Raw genomic sequence first — 27006 nt, 5'->3', positions numbered from 1 at the left:
CACACACACACACACACACACACACACACACACACATATATATATATAAAATATCATCTGACGAGAATCGGTCATTATATTGAGATAGCAATTCAAGCTTTTAAAAGAATATGCTCAAATTGGGGATATGTTTACATTTTGAGTATTTTTTTGTATTTGTTCAAGCTATTAAGATAGTAATAATAAATCGTAGATAAATATATACAAAAATCCTGATTAATCACAATTATCACAAACCTCTGACGTATACAGTATATATATATATATATATATATATATATATATATATATATATATATATATATACATAGTGTTTTTGATTTTATTTATTTATTTATTTTTGTTTGTTTAATACAGTACTGCTGTTGTCCTGAATATTGAAACAGAAGTGCATTTGCTTCTCACTTTTTCCCCCCAAACCAACACTAAATAATGTAAAGTCGCGTTAAGTGAAACGCCCGTTGCCCCACTACGTCCAGTTCTCTTCTGCGCCCTCTAGCGGCAATCTCAGCTGTGTGCTGCACAGCGCAGCGGAAAAGCCTCAGTACTGCAGTCGCACAGCGCATTCATTCAGTGAGCGGGTTTTGGAAAGCGCTCGAGCTCACTCATCACCCAGCCTTAACCTTCTCCACTCTCTCCAACACACACACACACACACACACACACACACATATTTTTACTATAGAAATCATTTCTTCCAGAAAGCATTTTCTGCATCGTGGAGGAATAAACCACTCGGATATATACACACAAACACACACACACATATATATATCCACAAAGCCGAAAAGGAGGAGAGAAGCAGAAAAAAGAGAGGCAGAAACAGAGAGAGAGAGAGAGAGATGGCAACGACAACCTGTACACGCTTTACCGACGAATACCAGCTTTATGAAGAACTCGGAAAGTAAGCCAAGTTGTTTTGAGTTTTAAATGCAAGTGTTGTGTGATGTTATGAAATGGTTTGGAGTAATTGCGAAATGAAACAAGATCAGCTTTAATAAATCTCGGTGTGTGTGTGTGTGTGTGTGTGTGTGTGCATGGTATAAGCTGGTACACAAGTCTCGTGGGGTCACTGTGGATCAGGAAACTCCACAGTCCGTTTGCTGGACATTTGCGCGCTGAGAGCCGCAGAGTGACATTTGGGGCTTTGCGGGGAAAAAAAAGAAAAGCAAGGCGGCTGTTTGCTGTCTATAATCTGAGTGTTAGAGAGCAGGAAAGACATGCGTGTCCCCTGACGTTTGGGAATTCTCTTGTCTCACTTCGCATTTGGGTTTGCTTACTGAGTAATGAGCCGGAATCAGCCATCATCATTGAGCCCATCGTTGAGGTACCAGACCACGCTTTCTAGTTGGCTACTTGTCGAGGGTGTAAATTTGAACAGTATCTACAAAAACACAAACTCGAAACTTCTTTTCATTCTTATTTTGCGAGAACAAACCCGCACAAACCTCCTCCTAACAACCTCAGTCTCATTATAGACAAGTAAACGTGACATTTGAATACTGTAAAATGATTGGCTGCTAGATTTTATGACGTCACAACGCCGTCATTCGAACTCGCTTTCATTCGAAGTGTTTGTGGAAAATAGAAATTGTGCATTTATGCACAATGAGTTCTCAGACAAAAACAAAAACAACAACGATGTTTTAGGCTTGATCTGAGCTCCAGTCGAACATATTCAAAACTGCAGTAAATATGTTTCCTTCAACCGAAATGATCAGTGAGTAATCAGACCGCAAGCTCAATTGGATTTAAAAGCCATCATTTAAACATCGAAATCACGTAAAAGACAGTGGAGCTTCGTACAAATGAAACTCTAACCCCTAACTCTTTGTTATGCTTCATGAATAATGAGCCGGAACTGTCAGCCACACTGAAATAACCCTGAGGGCTCATCATCTCATACGTGAGGTACCAGAACACACTCTCTGAGTCTCTGTGTGTCGAGGGTTTCAATTTGAATGATAGAATTTTAGTGACAAAACAAAACACACACCTTCTCCTAACACTCGCAGTCTTATTATAGACCAGTCAACATGACATTTGCATACTGTAAAGTGATTGGCTGTTAGATTTTATGATGTAATAATTCCTTCATTTGAACTCGCTTTCATTCCAACCAACAAAAATGGTGCACTTTTGCACAGTGAATTCTCAGACAAAAAACAAAACAAAACAACAATGATGTTTTAGGCTTGCTCTTAGTTACTGTCTGACATATTTAAAACTACTGACTTTAACAGTAATTATGTTTCATTCAACCAAATTTTCAACCAAATTTTTTATCAACCAAATCTTCAACAATGCTCTCAATCGAATTAAAAATCCATCATGTAAACACCGAAATCATGTAAACGCCAGTCAAACATCAAACCCCTAACTCTTTTTTTGTTTTGCTTTTTGAATAATAAGCCAGAACTGTGCGAGCTACCAGAACACACACTCTGAGTCGTGTCAAGGGTTTCAATTTGAATAATAAATAAATAAAAAAGCTAAAACAAAAAATCTTCTTTTCATTCTTCATATGCAAGTAAAGAAACCTACACACACCTCCTTCTAACACTCCCAGTCTTATTATAGAAAAAGGGCATGACATCATTTATATACTTTAAAATGATTGGCTGTTGGATTTTTCTGATGTGATATCTCTTTAATTTGGACTTGATTTAATTGGAAATGTTTTTTGGAAAAAACAAAAATGCTGCACTTTTGCACAATGAGTTTCTCAGGCAAAAAAAAAATCAATAACAACAACAATGTTTTATGCTTGATCTGAGTTACAATTGGACACATTGAGGTTTTAGACCACAAGCTCAATCGGAATAAAAAGCCATCGTATAAGCATTAAATTCCAGTCAACATCTGATCAGATTGAAATGGTGTATCAAAAATATATCTGATTAATAGTTTAAATAGATCTGACTGTTTTCTGAATTGTAATATATATATATATATATATATATATATATATATATATATATACATATATATAGACAGTCATTTTGGACTGAAGGTGTACAGATTGATGAAAAATGGCGGCATTTAAACATACGTACTGTTCACATAGTGAACACAAAATACTTAAATGAATGAAATGATGAATCAAATGCCCTGGAATCCAGGGGAACAGTATGTCCTATATTAATGTAGTGTAATTGCTTGATCTAGTCACCCAGTATTAGATGCAGCACAGGTTTTAGGTAAACAGTTACATGTTTATGATTTGCATTCGGGCTGTTTGTGATGAGTGATGTTCAGTAAATGCAGGGATCGCTCTTTTTGAGGACGACCGTTGCAAGTTATTGCAAAGCCGTCTAAGGTGGACTGTGTTGTCCTTCGAGTGTGGATGCGCTTCAGCTAGATAAGTGTACACTCTTGCCATGAAAGCGTCCTGTGCCAATAAAACTAGAACACTTTGCTTTTTGATAAACCAGCCTTCTTCTCCTGATAGGCAGAATGCACTAATTCAATACCACTAATTCAGTGCTTAGTGGCAGATTGACCAGGTGTTAATAAAGAACACATTTATTAAACTGTCAGCATTAAAAAAAAGACAAGATTTAGGATTTTCCTGATCTCATTTACCTCAAGAGTAACTTTTTTGTAGGAACTATATTACATTTGTTACAGTGACACCAGACTGAATATAGCCTGTGCCACAGCATTGGTTTTCCAAGGCTATAGTGGGAGTTTAACCGAGCCTTACGTGTTTGTCCACTGTATTCTCCTTAAATCAAGTCACCCAGGAAGCACAGCTTCACCGGAATGTCTTTAACCTCTCTTTTCCCTAGGTCATACTCCGATTTAAAGGGCAAACCTAAAAGCCTAGTGTAGAGTTTTACATTACAGGCTTTGGCCATTTATTCCCCCGAGTGTCAGCTGATATATCACTCAAGACCCGCAACACGTATTGTATAACGAAAGAAAGGTGGCGCTAAAATTAGGCGCTAAAAGATGACATCAGCATTAGTGCTGGCGTCCCAACAGTGGCGTTCCCACTACATTAATATTTCTTAAGCCAGCTGTTCTGATATCCAAGTAGAGCGTAACTGGTGCGACTACATCTGTGTCTTCTTTTGATTTATTCCCAGGCTGTAAGTGTCTGACATACTGTATCCGTAGACATTAAATAAATATAATGAGGATTTACATGTCAAATATCAGCTGTTTGAGCTTTCAGTAATGTTTTACATAATTGCCAAAACTCTGGGTTTCAGTATACTGTATTTGGTTTGCTGCAAGGTTTGTTCATGCATTAATATGAAAATTAATACTTTTCACTTGATGTTATGAAACCAGCAGCATAAGTGTGCTTCATTTAGTTCATTTCGATTTGAATGATCTTTTTCACTGTATTGTGTTGCAGTGAAACATTCTTCATCCTGTGTTGTTTTTTTGTTTTTTTTTAATTCAGGGGAGCTTTTTCAGTCGTGCGACGTTGTGTCAAGCTGTGCACAGGCCAAGAATATGCTGCCAAAATAATCAACACCAAAAAGCTCTCAGCCAGGGGTGAGTAAACTATGTGCTGAAACGAGGATGCGGGGATCTGCGTGGTCCTCCTGTTGTAGGATTATAATGTATTCCGGTTCAGACGGCAATGAATGATGGGAAAATTTCACGATTAACGATGCCAATCAAAGCAAAGCAGACTGTACAAACTAAGAGCTTCAACTATAACGTCATCGTTCGTTAGTAACCTGATAAAATATTTTTATTAAATATTTGGAGTGAAGGGTGTAAAGGGGTCAACCTGAGCGCACAGGACAGTATCCACAGGCGTAGTCCGTAAAAACGTGAGGCCGTTTGTGAAGTGAGCACTACAGTTCAGCGAGCACTGAGCCACGCGCTCTTCCTTTCTCCTTGTTTACCTCGTGCTCATTTTTCATCATTGCTGTACAAAAAGCTACTCCTTCCAGTATTCTTTCTGAATAGTTAGAAATGTGTACTTTTGGATTTGATGTGGGTTTAAACAGGAATTTTATATCGGTTTACATCTAAGTTTGCTCAGTCAACTGTTTAGTCAACTTTTAATTATTTGTAATGGGAAAGAAAAGCTGTTTATTCGAAAGAACATGAACAGTATTACACTAAATTTGCTGTCAGTTTATTTTTTTTTAATTTGTCCCGTAAAGAAGCAAAAAGCTGCATTTGTAAATATAATACAGGTAGCTGTAATACAAGTTGTGTGGTGTTGGCCATAGGGGTTCTTCTGGTCTTGAGAGAGAGTGTGTGTGTGTGTGTGTGTGTGTGTGTGTGTGTGTGTGTGTGTGTGTGTGTGTGTTTGTGTTTGTTTGTGAGTGGGGGTGTGGGATGGTCAGCAGGCTGCCGAGGCAGCTTGAGCACTTGGCATACTGTGGACAGCGTGTCTGTGAACCCAACATGCTTGGACCAAGATTTCTCAAACACACACACACACACACACACACACACACACACACACACACACATACATACACAAAACCTTAGGATCATAATGCAGCATTATACATTCAGCATGTGCAATCATAGGTTGACATTAGCAGCATAGTGTACAGCATTAAACACAAACACCCACATGTAAAAAAGCTCATCAGGCTGCAGGGAGGTCAAAATGCCGCAGTCTTGTCCTGTGGCAGATTCCCACCGACTGCCATCTGTGCTTCAGTCGTTGTCATTTTCAACACAGTACCTCAGAGTGGAACTGGATCCCATTTTGATTAAGCATGTGCAAGAATCCCCCCCACACACACTCACACGCGCACCTTTAAGAATGTGAAGCGAGAGCAGATGTGTTATCATTATGTAACCTTAAACAAATTGACACAGTGCTGAACAAGTGGTACAGGTTGAAATGTATCATAATTGGCTGGTATCGTCTGAAGGTATCACCTTTTACAGTATCATTGTATTAATGTAAAACAATAAATACATTCAAAGATACACAGTTTGTGCTGGTGGTGGAAAAGAAAAGGAAACATTTTTCGAAAGATTTTTTACACTGTCAGTATTTAACACAGTTTTGTTGTTGTAAGCCCAAAGATGCAGAGTAGCTGTGAAGGAAGGCAACATGCTGAGCCAAAACATCTGTTATTTCTTTTAGGTCTTTCTTTTGTGCATAATCAAGAAACCGTAATACACAGCAATGCATTTAAATCAGCATTTAGGTATTACACAACGACCTACAACGAAGCCATGACACTGTAAAAACTTGATGAAGACGTAAAGCGAGGAAATGTAACAAGCATGAATGTAAGAGACCTGGATTTCAGCAATAAATCTGCATACGAGTTCAGCCGAAGACACATTACCTGCATTTGTTTCATTATTCTGGTGACTGCTGCTGAGTAAACGCTAATAAAAATATCGTTTAATCAGCAATCGGTTCTGACAGGACCGTGACTTGTGGCTCGCCAGGGGAAACAATGAAGCCTGCTATGCTCGTCACTTCAAGTTTGTGTCAAATCAGAAGTGTTTCCTCATGCAGATGTATTTCATTCACACACAATACAAATAAACAACACAGCACAAATACACAGTATTTTGGGCTTTGATATTTATATCAAGAAATTTCATTCAGTATGAACAAAATCCCAAAATGAATGGCTAAGACATTCTATGTTAAGATATTGGTAGGATGACCAAAACATGCACTTATGAGGTGGTATCAAAAAGTTTTGAGACAAATGATGCTAGCTGGTGCAGAAGATGCTTGGCATGCTTTGAAAAGAAGACTTCCAGGACGTTCCAAAAGTGGCAGGAATGCAGAGAGCTCTGTATTGCTGTACAAGGGGACAAGGTGATAGTGGGTAAACGTAGATAAATAAAGTACTTTCTTGTAAACAAAACTATTTTAAAAACTTTTTGATAGCACCTCATATGATGTAAGTAGTGTATGCTAAAAAAATAAAGTTATCTTATATTATAGATGTTTTTTTTTCTGGGCAACCAGTCAGAAGGGGTAGCTACCTTTTTCTCATTACAGCAAATGATTGGAATTGATCTATTTCGCTTAAAAAAAAGGGAACCAGTTTCAGTTTTCATAGTGCCTGTATCTGATAGTAGTCCTTATGTTAGTGCATTTCCTTTTGATAGTGTCCGAGGTGCACCACACCCTTTCCGTATTCAAAAAAGCTCAGTGAACTAGCTAAATATGGAGAAGTGTGAAAACTGCCTCTTTTTTCAACTGTGGATGATTTCTCGCATCACCCACGCCTGTCAACTTCAGTGAGGATGATATCCTAGATAACAGCATGCCATGCGTTTCATGTATTTATTATTTGGGGAGTTTTTGAGCCGAGGTCAACCGTCAGAGGCGGGTCGACGATGACAGGGAGCCACAGTATCATCTCCAGGAAACATCTGAGGCAATAAGCACATGAACCAACAACCTCTTACAAATAAATAAATACCAACTGTTTATTCCTTAACCAAGTGATGTATTTGTACCATAGTGGCTTACATACTACAAAAGGGACAAACCTAAACAGATTTTGAGGCGTCAATTTCAAGGGTATTTTCAATGCCATTTTTACACAATTAAAATTTCAAGGCTACTACAGTCATTTTCACCAGTTACTAAGAAAACCAGGCATTACTCTTCCTTTAGCTGTCCTTCTTTCCTCATGACTCATGAGTGTTAGACAGCAGGCCCCCACAGTGGGAAGCACACAGTCCAAACCCAGGCCTCCTCCATGTGTCTTCATGTGTCTGTGTGTGTGTAGAGAGAGAAAGAGAGGAAGAGTGTAATTTCTCTGAACGCAGATCGCCGGGTGCATAATTCATGGTTCCTTGCCAGTCACTTCCGGTCTGTGTTCTAGATGTGAACAGAACAAATCTGTCTACGGCGATTTTCTTTGTTGTCTTATTTGTTTTCGTACTTATTTGTTGCTGTACGGTGCTGTTTGAAGAGATACAAATGAGAAAATGACATTGTGTTCAGAAACTTTTCTTAAACTATGTCATTTTGTAAAACAGTTCCATAAATACTAAAAAAAGTCTGTTTTTGTTTATCATTAAAAAATAGTAACAAGGACAGACAGTGCAATGATAATACTCGAAATAAATACAGACAATAGACCACACAATAAACTTGGATGCAGTTTTGTCCATCAGACAAATGTGTTCTTTTTTTTTTTCAATCTTTTCAGGTTAAAATAAAAATGCAGGGTGTCACTGAGAAATAAAAAAAACTGAATCAAATAAAAGAGTTATATAAAACATCTCCCAACAGAACCATTATGATTAGCAAGATATTATGGATTCTACACAAAATGCACACAAGGAATGGGAAACCTGACTTTTCCAGCCCTATGCGGTTTGTCCCCAAACTGTAACCACAAAGTTAAAGGTACACAATTGTGTAGGATGTCTGTGAACTCAAACCTGTTTCAGTATAACAGTGCCCCTGTGCATAAAGCCAGATTCATGAAGATATGGTTTTCATGGTTTGGAGAGGAAGATCTTGAGTGGCCTGCTATAGAACTCAACCCTATTGAACAGTTTTGGGATGAATTTGGGCTGACTTTACTAACTGAATGAGCACAAATCTTCACAAACTCCACAATTTAGTGGAACCTCTTTTTATAAGAGTGAAATGGGAACGCAGAACGCACATATGAATCTTATAGTCAGTTGCCCACAAACCTGTCCATATTGTGTATGTTTACGGAGTAGGTAACAAAGCAGAATCTTCTTCTTCTTCTTTCGGCTGCTCCAATTAAGGGTCGCCACAGCGGATCATCCGTCTCCATACCACCCTGTCCTCTACATCTGCCTCTTTCACACCAACTACCTGCATGTCTTCCCTCACCACATCCATAAACCTCCTCCTTGGACTTCCTCTTTTCCTCCTTCCTGGTGGCTCTATCCTCAGCATTATTCTACCAATATAACTCATGTCCCTCCTCTGCACATATCCAAACCATCTTCATTTCACCTCCCTCACCTTGTCACCAAAACGTCCTACATGGTCTGTCCCTCTAATAAACTAATTTCTAATCTTGTTCATCCTCGTCACTCCCAACGAAAACCTTAACAACTTCAGCTCTGCTACCTCCTGTCTTTTACTCAATGCCACTGTCTCTAATCCATACAACATCGCAGGTCTCACCACAGTCCTATAATCTTTCCCTATCAGTCTTGCAGATACCCTTCTATCACAAATCACTCTTGTCATTCTTCTCCACCCACTCCCCTAACACACTCTCCATTACTTTGCACTGTTGACCCCAGGTACCTGAACTCCTCCACCATCTCCACCTCTTCTTCCTGCAACCGCACCACTCCACTGCCCTCCCTCCTATTCATACACATGTACTCTGTCTTACTTTCATTCCCTTCTCTCCAGTGCATACCTCCACCTCTCCAGGCTCTTCTCAACCTGCTCCCTACTTTCACCACAAATCAAAATATCATCCGCAAACATTATAGTCCAGGGAGACTCCTGTCTGACCTCGTCCGTCAACCTGTCCATCACCACTGCAAATTGGAAAGGGCTCAGGGCCGGCTTGATGCAGTCCAACCTTCATCTTGAACCAGACTGTCGTCCCTACTGCACACTTCACTGTTGTCACACTGTCCTCATACATGTCCTGCACCATCTTCACATACTTCTCTGACACACCTGACTTCCTCATACAATACCACAACTCCTCTCTTGGCACTTTGTCATACGCTTTCTCTAAATCCACAAATCCACAATGCAATTCCTTCTGTCCTTCTCCATCAACATTCTCAAAGCAAATAAGGCATCTGTGGTGCTCTTCCTCTGCATGAAACCATACTGTTGCTCACAGATGGTCACCTCTTTTCTCAGCCTGGCTTCCACTACTCTTTCCCATAACTTCATGGTGTGACTGATCAACTTAATTCCCCTGTAGTTACTGCAGGTCTGCACATCTCCCTTATGCTTAAAGATCGTCTCTTTATCTACCTTTCTATTTCCAGATGTCACACCAAGTACATTTCTAGCTGCCTCCCTCATCACTCCTGCAGTATTTACCCAATCATCCAGCGCCTCTTCACCAACACCGAGCCCCCCATCTTATTCTTCTTTCAGTCCCCACTCTCCTCCTTTTCTTCTTCGCCTTTAAAACCATCCTACAGACCACCATCCAATGCTGTCTAGCTACACTGTCCCCTGCCAACACCTTACATTTTCCAATCTCCTTCAGGTTGCATCTCCTACATAGAACATAGTCCACCTGTGTGCACCTTCCTCCACTCTTATACGTCACCCTATGATCCTCCTTCTTCTTAAAATAAGTATTCACCACTGCCATTTCCATCCTTTTAGCAAAATCTACCACCATCTGCCCTTCCACATGCCTCTCCTTAAAACCATACCTACCCATCATCTCCTCATCACCTCTGTTCCCTTCACTTACATGCCCATTAAAGTCTGCCCCAATCACCAATCGTTCATTTATGGGTACACCATCTACCACTTCATCTAACTCACTCCAGAATCTTTTCTTCTCCTCTTCTTCTCCATCTCACAGCCCACTTCTGGAGCATAGGCACTGATGACATTTATCATCATCCCTTCAACTTCCAGCTTCACTTTCACCCTATCAGAAAATCTCTTCACCTCCACTACACTCTTACTGTACTCTTCCTTCAGAATCACCCCTACACCATTTTTCTTTTCATCCGCACCATGATAGAACAGTTTAAACCCACCTCCAATGTTCCTGGCCTTACTCCCTTTCCACTTGTTCTCCTAAACACACAACATATCTACCTTTCTCCTCTCCATCATATCAGCTACCTCTCTCCCTTTACCAGTCATAGTACCAACATTTAAAGTACCTCCTTTCCCTGCCATCTCTGTAGACGCCTTCCTCCTCTTCTTCTCCTCCTTCTGCCAACAGTAGCCCAATTTCCACCGGTACCCTGTTGGCCAACGATACCTTTGGTACCTGTGGTAACGATAACCCAGCTTTCGACCGATCCTGGCTTGGGACCGGCACTAAGAGTGCACTGGCTTGTGCCTCCCTAATGGCTGGGAGGCACAACTAATTTGAATGACATTTTACACTACTCTTGGAAAAAATAAATCAACACCTCCTCATTCAGATTCAAGAATTTCATGGTAATGTGGGATACAGTATTACCAATTTAACACCTGGAGGTCTGTGATGTAATTTTAACTTTACTATAAAATACTATTACATTATAAATGTGTGTAGCTTACAATGGTGGTGAGATTTTCATATTTATTCATATAAAAGCAAATATTTAATATCATAAATCTTTTTTTGCTTTAAAAACTGACATTTACTGATATACAGATGATTACATTAACCTTATTTGACTGATGCTTTTATACAAAGAAACAATTGAGCATCTGCAGGATAAGAGTGTCCTTTGAGGGTCCAGTGTGGCTGAAATATGGGATTTTAACTCATCACTATCTGATTAGTAATCCAATGCCTTAACCACATGCCTATTTCTACAACTCCTGGTATCAATAACATTGAAGCTGCTTTGCAAATCCATTGACGTCGCATTTAAATGTGAAGTACGTCTACACTTACGTAAGTAGAATTGAAATATTAAATATTAACTTAAACGTTGATACTGAAAACAAGTCATAAGCTGCACTGAAAGCAACGTCTTTAATGTCATCAGGATTCATGCACTGCATCTCCATGCTCTCCCATAGTAATTTTCTCAGCTGTTACATAAACCCCATTCCTGTGGGGAAAAAAAAGAAAAGCCTCCATTTTGATGCTTGGTTTCTTAATTTGTTCCTCAGTGTGAGTCTGATAATAGCTTGTCATCACGCCAGTAACCTAACAGGTATTTATTTATAGGACATCTTGCCAACAAAATTGCAAACGCGTAAAGATCCATATGCAGAGCATTACGCACCCAAAAGAACCGCATGCCTACACTAAGCCCTTTAAAGCCAGATTTATGATTTATGTTTTGACCAGGAGGCTTGCCAAGCAGGTTGCAGAAGTATGGAAGGCTTCTGATGCACTCAATTGGTTTGATAACGGCTGTTGAAACTTCTGACACAGTAGACATTTCATGAATTACAAGAACTGTCTGCATTTACAAGTATAGGCATAACCTGTTCATAATCTGCAGTAGGATTAAACTGACAACTGCAATACCTAATAACTGATCTGGGAAAGATTTTACACCACTCTTTTATCATTTGCTTGCTTTTACAAGCCTGACTGGTGCAGTCAGATTTATGTGATCACACTTCCAGGTTATATAGGGATATAGGGCTATATTTGTACCTGAATGACACAAAATAATAGCATAGGCAGAAGATAATAGCGAAATTTGCTCAAGCTGTGTTTACAGTGCAAAAAAACAGTTTTTGTTAGAGCTTTTTGTATGACTTAACTTGAAATGTTATCTGTGTTGTGTGTTTGCTTCATGCATATGCATTTTGAGGGGCTTTTTTTTACCCAAAGTTGAAAAGCACAGTGTTAGATAGTAAGATTTAGTGTTGCCTTAAAGTCACATACAGAACTGAGGTGTCTACATGATTATGACCAAAAGGGCATGTATTAAAAATTAGAAGAAGTCTTAATAATTAGAAGATGTATTTGAAGGTTTATTAAAATTTTGCCTTAGTACCTGAGAATAAGGGAAAAGATGTATCACCATGGTAACATTTTATTTTTAATATTTGCACTGCTTGTGCCAAGAACATTTGAGCTGCAAGTCTGAGCTGTGATCTGATTTGATTTCCTTATGAAACAAGAAGTCAGAGTGGCATCATGTTGAGTGGGTTTACCGATTTATACAACAACCAATAGTCATTCAAATCTGACACATTCTTGCTAAATGTATACACACCTGACAGTAAAAAAAGCTAGCAAGGAATGGAGAACAGAATTTGGTAAATGAGAGCTTTTTGTACTTTTACTAATAGAAATAACACATTCCAGGCGTAAGGTGGTAAAACACCTCCTGTTTTCAAAATGAATAAAATTGAACCATTTCTTTCCCTATTAAAGGGGAAAGTGCTGTATATATGTATACAATATGTGATTCAAGGTTTAATTCTCCTGCACATCAACACCTTTTTAAGAAGAGAATAATTTTCTATAGTTACAGCCACACAGTGATAGAACCTTTACACCATACACACAAACTGTGGTGTTATAACTGTGGTCTTGGGGCAGTTTTATGTTTTTACTTCAAAGTAGTAAGAGACCGCGTTTTTCCGTAATGTAGTAGTCTAAAAAAGTAAGATATTACACATCAAAATGTAGTAAAGACAAAGTGTTCCAGATTTGAAATATACTGCTAAAGTACAGACACTTAAAAAAATTACTTAATTACAGTAACATAATACTAATTCATTCTTTTTTTCAATTCCTGTAACAATGAGGGACAACTTCCCAAATTAATTTCATTTATAACAGACACATGATCCACACTCCACTCCTCCTCTACTCCTCATTCATCAAAGTACAAAAAAAAAAAAAAAAAGATCATCAGTGTTTGATGTTTGTTCATGATGTGCTTGGCAAAGGTCACTGAAGCATTAAGCGATGACATTTAGGTCTGTTGCAGACACAATCAGCTACACTTTGCAGTTTATCACAGTAGATTATTAAAAAAGATTTTTTTAATGAATCACAAACATTTTGAACTAACCAACTTTCCAACTTAGATCACAACCTCCATAATTATTATTTTAAAGCATCAAGGGAAGATATTAGGTCAATTACATTTAGAACACTAGGAACGATGTGCTAAAAATTCTTAGCCAGCGCCTGAACCGAAGCTCTAGATTCTATAACCTAGATTTGGAGTACAGACACAGTAGATTTAATCTTAGTTTCCTAAATGGTCATTTATATTAGGAGTCTGTAATATCCGTGTAGGAATATATACACTGTAGCATTACACCTTCGTTCAAGCTACTAGAATTAAAGTTAAGGATTGTGTTTTATAATGAATAGATTAGTGTTTAAAACTTGTAATATGCTAAAACTTGTAATAAGCATCTCTATCTGTATACAACAGATAGAGATGCTTCATCTTGTTAGAGTTTTGGTATTTGTACCATATCTTTTGTATTTTCAGTTACATTTGTTGATTTGTTTTGCTAATTTCAGACCAAGTCCATTATTCATTCAATCTCTCTGAAAGACTCATAATTTTATTTCTCCAGTTCAGCATTTTTGTCTTAATACTTTTTTTGTGTGTATGTGTATATTTCACAAACTACAAACGATAATATTGAAAAAAACACAGCTCCTATATGCTAAAGTGTCAAGTATTTTATGTGGCCTCCCCGTACACTAGAACAATTGCAGAACCCTGGCTCTCATTAACCCAAATAGAATGGAACGCTAATTAATGTTTTTGCTAACACCTGTATTTGTCCTACTATTTCATGTCAAAATGACTGCTGTCAAAAAGGGCTTAATCAGTAATGGTTTTTGTGGAATGGTAGCAGCCAAGAAAACACTTTTAGAAGGGGAACATACTGATAAGATAGAGTATATACATACATCAGTGAAAAAGAACATTTTAGAATGACAACATTTTTAAATCCAGTCATCAACAATATGTGAGAAGAAGAGAAATGGAAGAATGAGTGCTTGTGGCTCTCAGAAAACATGGTAAAGAGTCTGTTCTGTTTTGTTGCTGCATTTCTGCCAGTGTTGCTGGTCATGTTGTCCAAACTTATGGTATGATGAATGCTGAAATATACAGACGTTTTAATTTGGGTTTTTGAATCCATTCCTTCTGGAAAGGTTTAATTTTTTTTGGCATGGTAACAATCCCAGGCATTCAATTCAATTCAATTAATTTTTATTTGTATAGCGCTTTTAACAATGAACATTGTCTCAAAGCAGCTTTACACAGATAATGTGGTGATTAAACGTAAATAAATTCATTAGCATTCAGCTAAAACAGTGAAATCATATTTGGAGAGAAAAAAAAGCAGATAAAACACTTACATTGATAAAGTGGCCTCCACAGCTGAAAATGATAGAAGCAGTGAAATCACTTGTACAAAGTAAAAAGTAACAGACAACCTAAATCTAAAGAAAAACACTGGGAAGTACTGAAAGAAACCATATGTTAATTGAGCTTGCATTGTGCATTTTCATGCTGGAGCAGGTTTGGGTTTCCTAGCTTCCTATACAGTTCTTAGTCTCTAACTTTGTGTTGACCATTTGGTGTAGAACCACAAATGGCTGTAAAGTCAAGTGTCCCAATACCCTTGTCCAAACTAGAAATATTAAATTTGTGTGTGTGTGTGTGTGTGTGTGTGTGTGTGTGTGTGTGTGTGTGTGTGTGTGAGAAAATCATAAGGTTAATACCTAGTCAGTTGAAGTTTACATAAGCAAGTCTTATGCATGAATTTACATACTCAGCAGATGGAATATTTTAATGAATAACACATTTTGTTAGTGTAAAAATCTCTATGAACGATTATGTAATAATCCATCGGTTTCTAGGTTGATAAATGAGGCACATGTCCGAAACCGCTCCCTTTCTTTTATATGTTGACTCTATCAGGTGTCAGCCATTTTGTAGCAGTGTCCGAACTCTCATTGAATAACTTAATTCTCTACATTTATTCAGGAAATGTTCTGTACATAATGTACAGTATAATAATATACTTGTTAATTATTTTTTATCTTTAGTTTGGTTTTTAATGAATTAAAAAAATGTTTATATTGAATGTATATTTAATTATGAACGTACAATTTGTGACAGATGTACAGTGAAAAATATTAAATAATCTACTGTTTTTAAAAAACACCTCAGATGTTTATGCAGGTGTAGGTGTGACGTCTAGGATATAATTGTCAGTGACGGCCTCTCCTCTCTGAGGAAGATATTTTTGCCAATGTTAAAATTTACCCAGCCATTATTTTTCTTTAATTCCCATATAGTGAACTTAGCTCTTATGAACTATATGGAGATCAGTGAATGAGTACACTATAAAACTCTATAGGCTTTATGTCAGACATTAGTACCTTTATTATCATTTGTGAATGATATAAGTGTATCCTTCTGGAGATATTTTGCTATATGTTTGTTGTGTCGGTTCTATTTCTAATAAAATGCTGCATTTTTGAACATGACAAATGTGTCTTGTGATTATATTTAAAATATTGCATATGAGAGAACAAGTTTCTCTTAATTATTCTTATATAGTTTTAATGGTTTATTGTTTCATGCTAAGTAATAAAGAAGTGAATTTGTGAAAAGTGCTATAAGTGCTAGTGTCTGTTGGATTGAACCATATTTATTAATTTATTTATTTTTTTACAATTTTTTTTACAATTTAATGTGAAGCATGTTTGTAAGTAAATTGTATTTGCTCTGTACCTGACCCCAGTTATTTTTCATCTCCTACCTTTAGGACATTAGGAATCATGATTTCATTTAGCCTTGTGTATTAATCAAGCACCAAAATTACATCACTGCTTTCAGAGTTTCCTCTCAGATTTCTATCTCAGAGAGATCTTGACAATTATCCAGTTCTTACCAGTTCTCTCTTTTATATACTGTTTAATTCATGTTTTAGGCAGGGAAAACTAATCATATATCAGTGTGAATTTGAGCCTGAACCACAGAACAGGCAGCTTCTTATGTCAATGGAAGCTTTGAAGGAAGAAGCATGTCAGAGCAGCAAGACTGGTTTAAAAAAGAACCTCAAGGGGGCTTGTGCAGGACAGGGATTATAAATTATGAATGCTGAGATTTTTTTTTAACAATTGCCAAAATATTCACACTCATCATCTCTGTTCTTAATAATCATAAAAAAGTAAGCAGAAATGTTGTATCAATTGTAACTAAACTGTGATAGTAATAAGCCAAGTTAAACAACACTGAAACAGAGGGATCAGTATAGAAAGTGATATTAATGTGACAAACAAGTGAAAAGTTTGTGTGATACACTGTTCTTTTCTCTTGAGTGTAATGGGGTAAACCCCCCAACCTCCTTGAAAGTTCCACTATTCAAGTTTTTTGTTTGGTTTTTCCCTTTTTTTTTACAAGGAAGTGTATGCTTACTCTTTAGACCTTATTCAAAATAAATATGGTATATAACAGCTGGCAGAGTTACAACAGATGTGTCAAAAAGGAAATAGATGATTGAACTAATATTGGTTTAATATATATTTACAAGATAATATATTACAAAGGCTATATAGGAAGAAGCCTATTTTCTTATTAACATAAAAGTGTTCTAACTAGCTGTTGCCCACTTACGCATTACATACGTCTTCCAAAGAGACGTTATTTTTGGATCATCCTCTTGCAATTTGCATCACAGGTTGTAACATTATCTGGCTTCGGGATCTTGGATGAAAAAAATAGGTCAATTAAATGTTCAGAAAACCTTTTTTTGTGAGGAAGAGTGAAAATCAGCTTTGCCATTATGACCTTTATTCTCCTGTGTTTAATACAGCAGATGATTTCTCTACACAGGAGAGCTTGTATCATTAAGCAGGCTTGCCAGGGTTCAGCCCAGACAAAAAACCTGAAACTAGGAAAGGACGAGACAACAATTCACTTCCTTACCCCAGTCATTGAAATATATAGTATGTTACAACATTTTTCCTTAAAAACAACACATTAATCTGGATTACAAATGTACACTTACACAGAACCTTCTAGACAGTATTTCTATTGCAGACCAGTAAAATTAAAACCATGCATCAGTAAGTCTGTTGGATTGGGTTCCTACCAGCATGGATGTTGTTTGTCAGCTACATTTTTTTACAGTGCTATTGATTATCAGTGGCATTCAGATCTGGGTACTTTTTGTTTTTTAAGTAAAACTGAGGTTTTGTCCCGAATATAAATAAAACATGTTTTTTTGTAATATCTTTTTGTATTTTGCTGTAAGTATGATATTAATTGAGGTGTGGCTTGCATTAGTTTTGCATCACACATTTAGCTGGAAATTTTGCCTGAATACAATATCACTTCACACTAACACAAAAACCCACATCTTCACTGGGCCACTCTTTTGATTATCAAGGTTCTTTTTTTTAGCCACCTTCTTATAATCCTTAGTCATACAGGTCTTTTAAAACCAAAAGAAATCGACACAACACAAAGTTCAGTAATGTTTTCGCACACATTGTCAGTGGTTTTCTCACTCTGCCATTATACCACAGCAACCTCTACAATTGTTGTGCTGGCTTTGCTGGTTTCTGTTGCACGATAAGAAATATCACTGTATCTTAGTTACAGCATTGGACTGTATAACACACACATGGATAACAATGCACATAAATTAGTGTCACATTAGGGCTTTTCTGATTCCCTGAAGGTTTTTGAATCTATAACAGGCAGTATCTAGTATTCATTGCAAGGCATATTAACATATTATTGTGATTGACAAGTTAGCTCTGATTTCAATTGTGCTTAACTCCTATGTGTCTCAGAATCTGTCGCCATATGCGTTCACTCATAGTAATCTCTGAATAATGTTTTAAGATGAATAGCTGACTAAGCTAGGAGATTTCCAAGACTGCATCTTCATTTATTTATTTAATTATTTATATTTATTTATTACAGATCACCAGAAGCTTGAACGTGAAGCTCGCATTTGTCGTCTTCTCAAGCACCCCAACATCGGTGAGTGTTGTCCTCTTGAACATCAAGCGAAACGTTAACATCTTAATCGTCAGCTTGCTGATTGCAGCGCCATTTTCGAGAGTATTATAGGAAAGAATGCACTCATTTTGAGCGTGAAGAAGGCGGGAAAGAGCGTATTTGCACTTTCAGCAGGCGAGAATTTGGCTGAGATATTAAAGTGGGCTCCTTCGTGTACCCCTTAGATCAGGCTTTGTTCTATTTATGCGATAAGGAAAATGTATTATCAGCGTGAAAGCCCACAGGCTTAATGCTCTTTCTTTTTTTTTCTCTCCTCTCCAGTCCGACTCCACGATAGTATATCAGAAGAAGGCTTCCACTACCTCCTGTTTGACTTGTGAGTGCATGTTCATGATGTGGCGTGCCATTTAGAATGCCTGCACTTCCATATGTTCTTTTTCTCTGCTGTCTGTGTTCACCGCACGATTCATGGCTCCTACTCGTTGTTTCTGTACCCACCCACCAGTAAACCCACCCCCTTTCTCTTCCCCACCATCCTCAGCTTCCCTTGCTGTCTCTTATTCTGAAGAGCTAGTTTCCATGGAAACAGAGCCGGGCTGCCCGGCTGAAGAGAAATCCTGCAGCAGGGGCTTTCCCCCCTCAAGCCCAGGGATGACTCTTCTAGAGGATTCCCCCATTTATCCCCTTCTCTCATATGTTCATACCAATATAAAAAAAAGTGTTATTTATATGTATTAGTAAAAGTTACACTTCTAATGCAATGCATGAAAACTCTTCTTAAATGCAAGTGTGCAGATTATTAATGATCTGTTATTAGCCACAATTAGCAATCCTTTTCTTGCGATTTCCTATAGGGTCACCGGTGGTGAGTTGTTTGAAGACATCGTAGCACGAGAATATTACAGTGAAGCTGATGCCAGGTAAAACTGCTTTCTGCTCCCCCTTTTCTCTGCGCATGTTTCTCTGTGCCATCTTCTATTTCCCTCCTCCCAGACCTGAACCTGTGTCCTGTTCTTCTCATTCCTCATCGTAGCCTTTGTGTAGCGAAAGGGTGCATACATCAACTTTGTATGCTAATATCTAAGCACAGTTCTTGGTAGTGTAGCTCGTTAGGCATTTTGAAGCAGTATTTTGACTCATAAATAGCTCATAAATTTTCAGCCATTCTCTCATAAAAGCCAGCGTGGGCAGCTGAGCTTTGCCAGTGTCTCATTGCTCATAGCACACACACGGTCCCTGTGTACCCTTTTTTCTCCCATCCAAATCCCCACCCCATCACCCTTGTTTTTAGAATCTCTATTCTCTTCTCAGCTACATTGCATTTCCCTTCAGGAGAGGGACTCTAATCAATTTGACTGTGTGGGTGTATTGCGGGGGGTGTAAGATACGCTGTGAGAAAAGAAGAACGAGAGATGCCTCGGAGGAGGAGAGACTAGTCCAATATGATGCTTAACTGAAAGTCATATTTCATGAAATACGAATAATTTTTCGATTGAAAACCTTTTCTTTCCGAGTCTTTTTCAACTTTTAGAGTGGAATTCATAGTGTTACATAGTGTTACCCCCACACACACACACACACACACACACACACACATTTTTCTCCCTACTTTGGCTTTGACAGTTCCCACCTACTAGCTTAACACAGCTCCCTCTTAGAGCCATGAAGCTAGTCATGAGGTACACACTGGAAGGCAGACATGATCTGCCCTCTTCTACATACATGAGCTCACAGACACCTACATCTGCCTAGTGTTGCTATGATTGACAGGTGAATGACAGTAATGTTGCTGGTCCTACAGAGTCTGTTGTATGATTTATACTGTACCTTAATGAGCTAGTCCACACTGCAGTGCTTTTGAGTCCCTCGGCCCGTCCTATACTTCCTTAGAGAGTCATGAAAGTAGGCCTCTAATTAACACAGATAATTAGTATGCCAGCTCTGACTCAAGCCCCGCGACACGTCCAGTACAGTCGGCTCGCCACGCACGTATTCACACTTTTTTGCAGAGACACATTCCATTCATCTCGTTTATTCCATATAAATACTGCTCAACAATGTCGCCACGATAGATAGAAATTTAAAGCATTTGTGCTGTTCGAAGACCACTCACCTGAACAGAAAAGAGCTCTACAGATCAGAATAAGGTGGAGTGGCATTATAAACCAGACAATCATGACAGACACTTTAATCTGTGTAATCTGTCTGGTTGGTGTCACTGTTGCAATGCACAGAGCCGCCTCCATCCTCATTTGTTCCTGAGATCAAAATCTAATGTGATAACACCAAGGAGAATGCCATGTTTGTTCTTTAGAAAGTAGACTCACACAGTATGAAAGACACCCGCACTCCACTAAGCACTTCCCTGATTGAATGTTTCAGGTGTCGGATGATCTCTTAATGTTTTAAGTTGGTTTAAAGCAGCAGTCTGTAATGTCTATTGGAAACATTGACATTGACTTTGAATGTAATGTATTGTTTCGGTGATAGCTTAGGAAAAATTTTTTTGATTTTGCAGTACTGCGAGAAGGGAGATCCTACTTGCATAGCATTTTCAGCCTTCAACAAGTTTTTTTTTTCTGGCCCAGGAATAAACTCCACCCCCAAGGTGAAATCAGTGACAGAGGAACATGATTGTATATTATTTCTCTTGTTCCATGCCAGTATCTCTCCATCCATAACCGTTAATGATCCTGACCCCTTCTCTAGCTGCCTGATCTTATCTCCACCTTTTTTTCTCTGTCCTTCCCTCTCTTGTCTTGTCTTTGCAGTCACTGTATCCATCAGATTCTAGACAGTGTCAATCACATTCACCAACATGACATAGTGCACAGGGACCTGAAGGTCAGTATAGCAGGTGCACTGGCCACCGCATGAGACGTGGAATGCCTGCTGCATTGACCTGTTTGCGTGTCTGTCTGCCTGTCTCTCTAACCTGTATGATGGATGATGGTTATTTTTTTCCTGCATTCGATGCACTGAGACAACTGACACCCTGCTCTAGCTTCCTCAAGGCACCTTGTTTTCTTCCCTTAAAAGCCGATTCCTTCTTTCTTTCTTTTCCTTTCTTGCATAGAAATCTTATTGCTCATATTCATTTTGTGTGTTGTTTGTCAGAACACTCAGGAAAAGGTGTGTTTGCTGTTAGAATAGAGGTAAAGCCCTGTCCTATAATACGCTCAACTTTCCAGGATTTAGGGAGGGCTATTTATTTGTCATTGTTCGTACACTCATGCATAGTTACTATGAGTGTGTGTGTGTGTGTGTGTGCTGGATTTGGCCGCATGTCCGTCCTCTCGGAAGGAAAAAAGCAGGAGCAGGATCACGGCGTCCCTCTGCTCACTGGAGGGATATCTGATAGGACATGTGGCATTGCTGACAGGGCAAAGGGAAGCCCAATCTGTCTGTCCTTACTGATTTGGAATTCAGAGGGTCTTGCTGTGCCATATGAGTGTGTCATATACAGACTGTGTATGTGATGTTAGCTTAGGATTCACACTACCCACTCCCTGTCACACAAATATATCCTTCCTCTCTCATATATTGTATGTATTACCTAATAAATCCTGTCTCCTATCACCTATCACCATTAAATGGATCAGGGATGTTTATATTGAAGTATTTGTAAATTTCATGGTGGTTATGATGATAAATTCTTGATTAATGATCAATACTGAAATACTATTTTACTTAACTATTATCAACACAAATAAGGACAATATTCTTATTTTGTAGATAACCTTGGTATAAAAAACTTTGAATAATTGCAGTGCTTTGAATAATTATTTAAATCCTTAAACCCTTTGATCAAATAAGCCAAAGGTAAGACTCAACATGATGCTACCACCATGTTTCACTGTTAATCGTGTTCTAAGGGTGACGAGTGCATCTGGGCTTTTGTCAAATGCAGGTCAGAAAGTTTTATTTTGGACTCGGTGGACCAGACTTTTCCCCTTAAATGTATATTGGATCTCTAAATGGGATTTCATATAGCTCATTTTGTGAAGTATCAGGACAATGGTTGGCTCCCATCTGAGCTGGGAAACTCTTCAGCTACTTCACTTTAGTGCTTTTCCCACTAAAGCACTCATCACATTCTCCAGGTCACTGACCAGCCACTGTTGGATAAACAACCCCCCCTACCCACAAAAAGAAATTACAAAATCTTATATTGACTGAAATGCAGTTCATAGTTGGTCCAATATAAAATTTTAAAAGGGAAGTAATGTATGCAGGGCACTGTATACTGTATTTACACATTTGCCAACATATATACAAAAATATAATAAAAATCTGCATAAAAATATTTGTTTTTGCCCCAGTCTCAATCACTGAATTACAGACTTCCAGTAACGAAACACTTCAACGGCAATGGGACATAACATTATCAATGTCTCCGCTAGCATTGCTAGTTGTTGCTATGGCAGCAGTGAAGTGAGAAAACTTAAAGAGAAGCGAACTCTGCGCTCTTGGTTCTTAACAACCCTGTAGAGCGAATGCTCGAATATTTGAATATCTGCCGGTTTCACCTCCTACAGCTCCCGAAACACTTTACACAGCCGGTTTCTCTCTGTATACAAACCAGAATGTTTATTTGTCAAGAACAAAATGTACCAGGAATTTGATGTTAGCCACATGGGTGGTCTTAACAGTGACATTGAATGCCAGTGCTATGTACCAAGGATAGATACAGAGTCTGTTGGAAAGCATTTATGTACATTATAAGTATCAGTGATACAGATATAATCAGCAAATCAGAAGCCTGCGCCTACACAGCCTGACTCACACTGTCCACATCTTGATTCTGACACAGTGCCATATTTCCAGACGCCATTTTTTATTTTTTTTATCAGGAGCTCCTGCCTTGCTTGAAAGCCCCATCTCTCTCTCTCTCTCTCTCTCTCTCTCTCTCTCTCTCTCTCTCTCTCTCTCTCTCTCTCTCTGCCAATCTCATCACTTCCTCCTACTTCTTGTCTCCTCTGTTTCCTCCTTCCCTGTCTTGAGCACACAATGTCTTTTTTTCTTACTGTTTATTTCTATTTAACTGCGATTTTCTTTTTCTTTCTTTCTTTCTTTCTTTCTTTCTTTCTTTCTTTCTTTCTTTCTTTCTTTCTTTCTTTCTCATGCTTTTTTTCTCTCTCTCTCTCTGTCTCTCTTCCTGTCTCTCTCTTTTTCTCTCTTTCTCTCTTGTGGGTGGTGGTGGTGTGACAATCTGATGGTCGGTAGGCTTTTTTGCTGTAGTGGTACAGCGTCATTCAGAGCTTCCTGTGCCAGTAACACAACATAGAAGTGTTAATGCTCAGCATTTCAACCGTAGTTGTAACTTGTTTTGTTTTTTTAATCCTATGTAATACAATGCATTCATTCTGAAGGTGCAGCCACCAAGAAGGCAAAACACAACTCCTTGCTTCTTTGCTATCCTAATAGCACGCAAATCAGAATAGAAAATACACAAATACACTCTGAAACACTCTGAAAGGTATTAAAGTACAAGAAAGATCCACAATCACACACTGATTTTATTCACTTGTGAAAAATTGTTTAAACATTAACATTAAACATTAAAACTAGCTAACAGCTTTATTGCTAATCTCTCATCAGCTAGCTTGATAACTACATTCATACAAACTAGCTCAATGCTTATAACTAGAGGACACAACTACTGTGACATACAAATAGTCCATGCAAACAGACAGATTACAGTGATATGGTTAACGCTAATCTCTCAGTTAGCCAGCACAAAAACTGTGATGAACAAAGAAGCTGAATGCAACTAGTTAGCTGTCACGTTAAAGGTATGTCCTGTTTATCTAAATTTTGAAGCGCAGCATTCAGAAACACAACCTTTCTCCTTTTCTTGCCAAGCATTTTCAAACTCTTGCACTTAATTCTATAATGACAATAGTTTCATTATATTCTATAGACATTCTAATTCAATATCATAGAAAAAAATATATTTGAGAAATTTTATATATATATATATATATATATATATATATATATATATATATATATATATATATATATATATATATATATATAATTTTTTAATGAGTTTTACACACTGCTGTAGTAATTCCATTCCCTGCCTGTGCCTGTGCACGAGAGAATGTAGCACTGCTCCAACTAACACACGCCTCCTGGTGTTTGCATGCAGTCATTGCATCCAGCAGATCCTGGAGGCAGTGCTTCACTGCCACCAAATGGGCGTGGTGCACCGAGATCTCAAGGTGAGTGACAGCTCTGGTTCTTTGCTCTGCTTTGCCACAGTTGCCTGATTGCCCACTTGTTTGTGAACTCGTCTCCGTTTCCTTTCACCCTGTACATACTGATAAATAGATCATGAATATTCTAGTGCTGATACATAAATAGATCTCTATCTATCTATCTATCTATCTATCTATCTATCTATCTATCTATCTATCTATCTATCTATCTATCTATCTATCATTAGAGCATTGGTTGATTGTTTTAAAGTTGTTGTTTATTTACTCTGATAATTTTTTATATGGAACAAATTTTAGGCCCGAAACATAAAGCTAAAGCTGCTTTGGAACAATGTCCATTAATAAATGCGTTATACAAATAATATTGAATTGAATTGAATTGAAATGAAATACATGAACTATGTATGCAATATTAAAATATAAATGTATATAAATATAATTTTATATAATCATAAAATGAGAAAAACAGCTCCTATAAGGCTAATTTCAGTGTGGCATGCATTAAGTGTGACCTTCCCTTAAACTTAAGCAATTGCAAAACCTGGTTCTTATAAACCTAAAGGGAATGGAATCCTAATTAATGTCATTGTTAGGTCTATTACACCATATTTGTGCAAGGCATGCACGAGGATTACGGACACATGCTGTATGAGCTATTTTAGAATTATTTGCTTTTTAGAGCAATTATTTGCAACTTGCTTACCAGATGAACTTTCAGTCACATCATTCCATTCAAGATCTCAGAATTTGACAGACCTAAAATTATTCTTTTGCATCAGCAAAACCACTTTGAAAGGGAAATCAGCAAACAAACTAGATACACAAGATATGGTATTAAAGCTGTTATTAAGGAATTAAAAAAATCAAGAAAGGTCAAGGACAAACAAAAAGTAATAATCTAATGAATCTAATGAAAGTTTCTTAGCGATTAGATAAAGTTCATAAATGGGCCTGGCTCAGCATCTGGCAGCTTCATCAGAATACAGCCCGAAGAAGCTTGGACACAAAAATGCTTGCAAATCATATTAAAGAAAAAAACAGCTGAGAAAACACTAACTGTCATGGCCTGGCCTTCACAGAACCCAGAGTTGAATATTATAGAGGCAGTATGGCATCGCCTGGACAGAGAAAGGAATAAAAGACAAACTAATTATAAAGAAGAACTCTTTGGTGCTGAAAGATGCCTGGTGTAATATACCAGATGACATCTTCAGAAAACCTCAGGACAGGCTCCCCAAGAAAGTTCAAGATACTGCAAAGGGAGGTCACATTAAATAGTGACTTTTGCCCTTTTTTGTTATGTTTTTTCAGTAATATTTTGTGTACATATTTCCCATATATCCTGTATTTCTGATTGTATATTAGTAAAAAGACTGAAGAATAATTATTAATGGTCATTAAAACTTTGCTAATGATGGGACACTAATGATACACTGGAATTATGTTTTACTATTAGTTTAATCAGGATGTTGTGATATTGATGTCATGTCAGTTTGCATGAGTGAGTATGCTTGCTCCCAGTATAATGTATAAAAATGTAAAAAAAAAAGAAAAGAAAAAGAGTATATTATCTATAATAGTTTTCTTGTCTCTGTTTCAATATTACTGTTTGTTATTTGTGCGGTTCTGACATTATTAGATTATACTCTGGTTACTGGTGAGGTCTTTGAAAGTCGTGCAGCAGCGGTTGTGGATACGTTTTGATTAAGATTTTGCACATAAATTAATAAAGAAGCTCAAATGAAATAAATGTAAAAGACTCTCACATTTGATTTACAGTATAGAACATCCAGCGACTTTAGAATACCATTTAACCAGACATTTGAGTGTAGAAAACACACAATCATCTGACATTTTGAAAGATTTTACCCTTTGTTCTATCTAATATCATTAACATTTTCAGTCAAATTATACAAAAGACCTAAAAACGCAATTAAAATTAGCCTTTGTTTGGGGGAAAAAAGGTTGGCATGGTGCACATGGAGTTTTGATGTGCAGATATCCACCAGTACACTTGCTGAAGATTTGATACTGGTGCAAAAGCCTATTAGCAAAACCTTGAGACTTGAGGCTCTAAATATATTATTTTCAGCAAGAGAAATATAAACTTGTGATGTGTCTTGCAGCTGACACTACTGTCAAGACTGCTGTTCAACAAATATTATTTACACCTCTGAAATTGACCATATTTATGAACTTAACAGTGCTGTGGTATGAATTGTTATTAGTA

At 37.7% G+C, this 27006-nt stretch overlaps 1 protein-coding gene across 13 annotated transcripts in view; it reads left to right on the top strand.

Moving 5' to 3' along the window:
- Positions 1-558: 558 nt before the first annotated feature.
- LOC124393628 (calcium/calmodulin-dependent protein kinase type II subunit beta) overlaps positions 559-27006 on the top strand; it is a 65164-nt gene continuing 38716 nt past the window's right edge. For 9 of the 13 annotated variants that reach the window (XM_046861575.1, XM_046861576.1, XM_046861573.1 and 6 more), the window contains exons 1-6: positions 560-904; positions 4415-4509; positions 18511-18570; positions 18871-18925; positions 19404-19469; positions 24707-24779. In XM_046861575.1, the coding sequence (XP_046717531.1) occupies positions 843-904; positions 4415-4509; positions 18511-18570; positions 18871-18925; positions 19404-19469; positions 24707-24779 (411 nt within the window). In that variant the 5' untranslated portion in view covers positions 560-842. Of the gene's footprint in view, positions 905-4414; positions 4510-18510; positions 18571-18870; positions 18926-19403; positions 19470-21320; positions 21394-24706; positions 24780-27006 lie in introns of all 13 variants that reach the window. The other 4 variants (XM_046861571.1, XM_046861574.1, XM_046861565.1 and 1 more) reach the window with 3 other exon arrangements.

The sequence above is a fragment of the Silurus meridionalis genome, chromosome 11 (genome assembly GCF_014805685.1).
Source record: "Silurus meridionalis isolate SWU-2019-XX chromosome 11, ASM1480568v1, whole genome shotgun sequence".
Classification (NCBI taxonomy): Eukaryota; Metazoa; Chordata; class Actinopteri; order Siluriformes; family Siluridae; genus Silurus; species Silurus meridionalis.
The sequence above is the reverse complement of the archived record's forward strand: the minus strand, read 5'-3'. Positions and strand labels throughout refer to the sequence as shown.